The sequence below is a fragment of the Nerophis lumbriciformis genome, linkage group LG01 (assembly GCF_033978685.3).
Source record: "Nerophis lumbriciformis linkage group LG01, RoL_Nlum_v2.1, whole genome shotgun sequence".
In the NCBI taxonomy this organism is placed as follows: Eukaryota; Metazoa; Chordata; class Actinopteri; order Syngnathiformes; family Syngnathidae; genus Nerophis; species Nerophis lumbriciformis.
Window position 1 is genome coordinate 23,614,698 of NC_084548.2, and position 5,493 is coordinate 23,620,190.

Genomic DNA, 5,493 nt, shown 5'->3' on the forward strand with positions numbered 1-5,493 from the left:
CTGTTTGCTAATATTACTACGAAAATTGCAGCATGTTGAGATTTTGTAATCAACATTTATTGCAATGCTAATGCCTTAGACCAAAGATGGAGTGATTTCCTATGAATTAAAAAAAGTGTGGGGAAAATGAAGTGTTATATTTTTTCTACTCTTGTGCTTTCGCCGATAGGTAAGGGTGCAAAGTGTGACCCAAGTGTTGCAGGTCGATTTTTATTGGCCCATTTGACATTGGCAGATTGAAAAATTATACAAAATATCACACTAAAAATAATTACTAGAACATAACTAGAATTACTATCTAGTTCAGCTGGGGGTTTGACACCAACTTGGTGGCTTTTAGGCTTTGTCTTTTCAACTATATTAACAGAGAATGAGAACAATGATAACAGCTAGCATGCTAGGAACCTGCGTAAATACATTGTGATAACATGGGAACAGGTACAGATTGTTTTAATATTAATTAATGTTTATTTATATAGCCGTTAATCACAAATGCCTTGAAGGACTTCACAAACCATAACAACATTTTCGGATCTAATCCCATCTTTGGGCAAGAAAAAAACTCAACCCATGAGAACAAAGAAAAGCCTTGGGAGGGACCGCAGATGTGGGGACCCGCTCAGGTGACCGGTGCAAAGGATGCTGATTGGGTACGGTTAATGATGTGAGAATCGAGTCCATAGTGAGGTCAGCGGGGGGATCTTCTTGCATGTAGGCAAGTCAGAGCGCCGAGACATCACCGACTAATGCATAGACTTAGACTTAGACTTCCTTTTTATTGTCTTTCAAATTTGAACTTTACAGTACAGATAAGAACGAAATATCGTTACATAAGCTCATGGTAGTGCAGGATAAAAAAGCAATACGGTGCATATATAAATAAATAAATATATATAAATAATATATAAATAATATATAAATATATATATAAAATAAATAAATATATATAAATATGTATAAATAAATAAATAGATTACTGTACAGATAATATATTGCACTTTTTCACATGCGTCCACATTTATGGATGTATGTTATAGTGTATTTTTTATTCCAGCGAGTTAATCCATTTTTGGGGGGAGTTGAGGGGATAATTTAATTATGATGCGTTCAGGAGTCTTACGACTTGAGGTAATAAGCTGTTACAGAACCTGGAGGTTCTACTTCGGAGGCTGCGGAACTTCTTTCTAGAGTCCAACAGTGAAAACAGTCCTTGGTGGGGGTGGGAGGAGTCTTTGCAGATTTTCTGAGCCCTGGTCAGGCAGCGGCTTTTTGCGATCTCCTGGATAGGAGGAAGAGGAGTCCTGATGATCTTTTCCGCCGTCCTCACCACTCTCTGGAGGGACTTCCCGTCTGAGGCATTGCAGGCTCCAGTCCAGACAGAGATGCTGTTGGTCAGCAGGCTCTCTATAGTGCCTCTATAGAATGTGGTGAGAATGGGGGGAGGGAGCTGTGCTCTTTTCATCCGACGCAAAAAGTGCATGCGCTGCTGAGCTCTTTTTACAAGAGCTCCGGTGTGTAGGGACCAGGTTATATTGTCAGTTATCTGCACCCCCAGGAACTTGGTGCTGCTTACTATCTTTACCGCTGTGCCGTTGATGAAGAGTGGAGCGTGGCTGGACTTGTGCTTCCTGAAGTCAACGATAATCTCCTTGGTCTTGTTGACATTCAGGACCAGTTTGTTGGTTCTGCACCAGTCAACCAGATGTTTCACCTCCTCCCTGTAGTCCATGTCATTGTTGTCACGGATGAGACCCACTACTGTCGTGTCGTCCGCATACTTCACAATGTGGTTGGTAGTGGACCTGGCGCAGCAGTCATGAGTCATAGGCATAGAGTAGTGGTCCACACCTGGTCCCAACTTCAACTTCCAATGTCAGAGTCCAATCCATAGGGAGGTCAGCAGGGGGATCCTCTTGTATGTAGACATGCTGGCAGTGCAGAAACTACACCAACTGATGCATAGAGGAGTGGTCCACCCCTGGTCCCGACTTGGAACAGCGAGCGTCTCCTCCGCGGAAACTGATCCGTGGTCACCTGATAAACTCTCCACGCTGGAGAGGGGGGAAGAGCAGAAAAGAGAGGCAGAAGATCAACTGGTCTTAAAAAAGAGCTCTCTTTAAAGGCTAGGGTGTATAAAAGAGTTTGAAGATGGGACTTAAATGCTTCGACTGAGGTAGCATCTCTAACTGTTATTGGTAGGGCATTCCAGAGTACTGGAGCCCAAATACAAAAACGCTTTATAGCCCAGACTTTTTTGGGGCTTTGGAATCACTATTAAGCCGGCGTTCTTAGAACACAGATTTATGGCCCGGGACATTTGATACAATACAATCAGCAAGATAGGATGGAGCTAGACCAGAGGCCACATTGGCTTTTGAAATTTGACAGACGGGCTGGGCAAGCACATGATGCATTTCAAAGCATATCATATCTGTTGGAACTAAGAGTAGGCTTCTCAAACATGGGCTATTTTAATCATAATACATCTATTTTCATCCATATTACGTAAGAACATCAAAGAAACATACAAATGGTATTAAAGGGTTAACACTTCTTTTTTAGGGGCAGCAGTGTTGTTGATCACCCTTTTTTGCTGGTGCGTTGAAATCTAGTATCAGTTTTGTTGTGGCAATTCTCAAAACAGATCTTTGCTCAATTCTGTTTTAATATTTTGCGGGCCAGATTAAAGGGACCAACGGGCCGTAGTTTGCCCACCCCCTGAGCTAGACTATTTAGTATTTTATACGTAAGTAGTAAAACCATTAAGTCACATCTTAAGTGCACAGGATGCCAGTCCAGGTGAGCCAGTATAGGCGTAATATGATCAAACGTTCTTGTCCCTGTCAAAAGTCTAGCAGCCCTATTTTGTATCAACTGTAATTGTCTAATGCTGGACATTTGGAGACCCAAAAATAATATGTTACAGTAATTGAGACGAGACGTAACGAACGCATGAATAATGATCTCAGTGTCGCTGGTGGACAAAATGAGACAGATTTGAGCGATATTACGAAAATGAAAGAAGGCTGTTTTTAGTAACAATCTTAATGTGTGACTCAAATGAGAGAGTTGGGTCGAAGATAATATTGAGATTATTTACCGAGTCGCTTTGTATAATTGTTTGGTTGTCAAATGTTTTAAGGTGGTATTATTAAATAAGTGCTGATGTCTAGCAGGGCTGATAACCAACGATTACATTTTTGTAGCGTTAAGATGCAAAACGTTGATGGACATCCATTGTTTATTTTATTAAGACACGCCTCCAGGTGACTACAATCTGGCGTGTTGGTCAGCTTAAGGGGCATGTAAAGTTGGGTGTCATCAACATAACAGTGAAAGCTAACACTGTATTTACGTATGATGTCGGCAACATATAGATGCTGAAGAGTGCAGGGACAAGAACCGAACCCTATGGAACTCCGCACGTTTCCTTAACATACTCCAAGGTCACCTTGTTATGAGAGATGCACTGCATCCCTTCAGTAAGAAAAGGCTAAGTCTGACATACCAATACTTGTTTTGATACATTCTAATAAAAAGCAGCACTGAGATCAAGAAGCAACAACATATTGTAGGTCCCCTACATCCTTTAGCTTGCCTCTGTAAAAAAAGTTTGGACCACCATTGTATAATTGTAGCAAAAGTGAGACACGATCGATACTGAATGCTAAATAAACAAAAGTTAATTAAACTATAGCAAAGATTAGTGACAAGCTAGGAAGCCTATTAACATATGGTATAAAGGAAACTCAACTTTAAGTGATTATTTTATAAATAACCAGGTTCAACATATGGAAATTATGTTTCATGCTTTTCGGTCTTTGTCCAATGAAAGAAAATGAAATGTTGCTGTGGTAATCATAATAGCAAGCAGCGTAACAAACACCTCCTTCATTAAACATTCATAGTTCCTCTCTGGTTGGAGGTACTTGCGTTTCAGAGCTCTTTCAGTCCTGACTGGTTGCCTTACTGATGGTGAAATTGACGCTCTTGTGAAACGTTTGGTTACAAATTAATCCACATGTCACTCACATTTAGCTGCCAGCTACACCAGTCCAAAGTTTAGTCCTCAATCCTTCCAATATTTCATGTGATGGTTAATATTTGAGCAAGACAGATGAGCTCAATTCGCTGATACAGACTGTGGCACTTTAAAAAAGACACATTGTCTGTGACAACTGTTGCAAAACTTAGAAGCAAAGAGGAAACAACCTCCTGTAGGAAACGGTTCAGCATTTTTGGGAAACCGCTTGGCAGATCTCATACAACTGTGCTCTTTTTTTTTTGTGGTTCAGAGCAACAAGCACATAAAATGACTGGAGTATGCATGTCCGAAGTGCGACCTTTTAGCACCTCGATTTTTTTACTTGCCCGTGCAAATATCCTGTACAAAAAAATCAAACATGAAAATGATTACTACCACATTGAGAAAAAGTAAAAATATGGAATGTTTGAACAACGCTGGTGGCAGGGGCACATTTATTTCCAAACGTATAGGGGGGCACTCCTGGGTGAGTTTTGGGAGTAACCTGAATATATATATTTTCCTATTTGAAAACTTTTTGTGCATGTTAAAGCCCTCAAAAATGCAAGGAAGCAGATGGAATAATTAGAAAAACAGCCAGTAGTAATGCATTGCTCTGGCCCAAAAATATATTTACGACTCATATCCAATATTCCCTCTAAGGTGCGCACCTGTGCAATTACGCAATGCTCAAGCGTCCTCTGCGCACGGAAAATCTATGCCACGCACAAAATAAAATAAAAAAATAAGCGCATAACAATTTTCGACACGACACGGACACAACAGAGAAAACCGTTTTCGTCATCATTGTTCAAATATTGTAACGTCTGTCGAGACGCTTTCCAGGTCGTTACACTATGATTTACCAATCAAATGTGTGCTTATTCTAGTGTCATTTTTTAGGAATCTTAATTTATAAATATTAATCATGAAATGCTGTTAGTATATTAAATAAATACTAATAAAAATATATTTTTTACAGACAGGAAGTTGCAGGAATGTACACATGATACCCTGCTTACATCTCATTGTGCAACATGTGAATATTTTAATGGGAACTAAATGCAATGTCTGAAAGGGGTACAAATTATTTCCAAAGCAGGACCTCCACCCAGACAAACAATACAAGTACACAGTTCATGAAAAACAATATTTTTTGTTATTGTCATTGTAAGTGGGCCTAAACATTTATATTAGAAAATAACCTCATGGAAATGACTGCTGTCATTTGATTATAATAATAAGAGAATGTTGTCTGTCTATCTGTGTTGGCCCTGGAATGAGGTGGGGACTTGTCCAGGGTGTACCCCGCCTTCCGCCCGAATGCAGCTGAGATAGGCTCCAGCACCCCCCGCGACCCCAAAAGTGACAAGCGGTAGAAAATGGATGGATGGATGGAGATTTAACTTGTTATTTAGTCAGGTTTGGGACAGGTGTGCTGCTGGTGTAGCCACAGTGTGCACGTCTGA

The 5,493-nt window shown here is 40.3% G+C and overlaps 1 protein-coding gene across 1 annotated transcript; it reads right to left on the minus strand.

The window, feature by feature from the left end:
• Positions 1–906: 906 nt before the first annotated feature.
• LOC133613206 (uncharacterized) lies at positions 907–4,165 on the minus strand. The gene is made up of 2 exons (XM_061970605.1): positions 4,033–4,165; positions 907–2,051 (listed from the first exon to the last, which is right to left on the minus strand). Exon 2 carries the CDS (start codon positions 1,829–1,831, stop codon positions 1,097–1,099), a length of 735 nt encoding a protein of 244 aa, XP_061826589.1. The 5' UTR covers positions 1,832–2,051; positions 4,033–4,165; the 3' UTR covers positions 907–1,096.
• Positions 4,166–5,493: the final 1,328 nt, after the last annotated feature.

What these genes read in the sequence shown, in the direction of transcription:
- LOC133613206 (XM_061970605.1), bottom strand. Translation starts at nt 1,831, where the DNA reads ATGCCTATGACTCATGACTGCTGCGCCAGGTCCACTACCAACCACATT.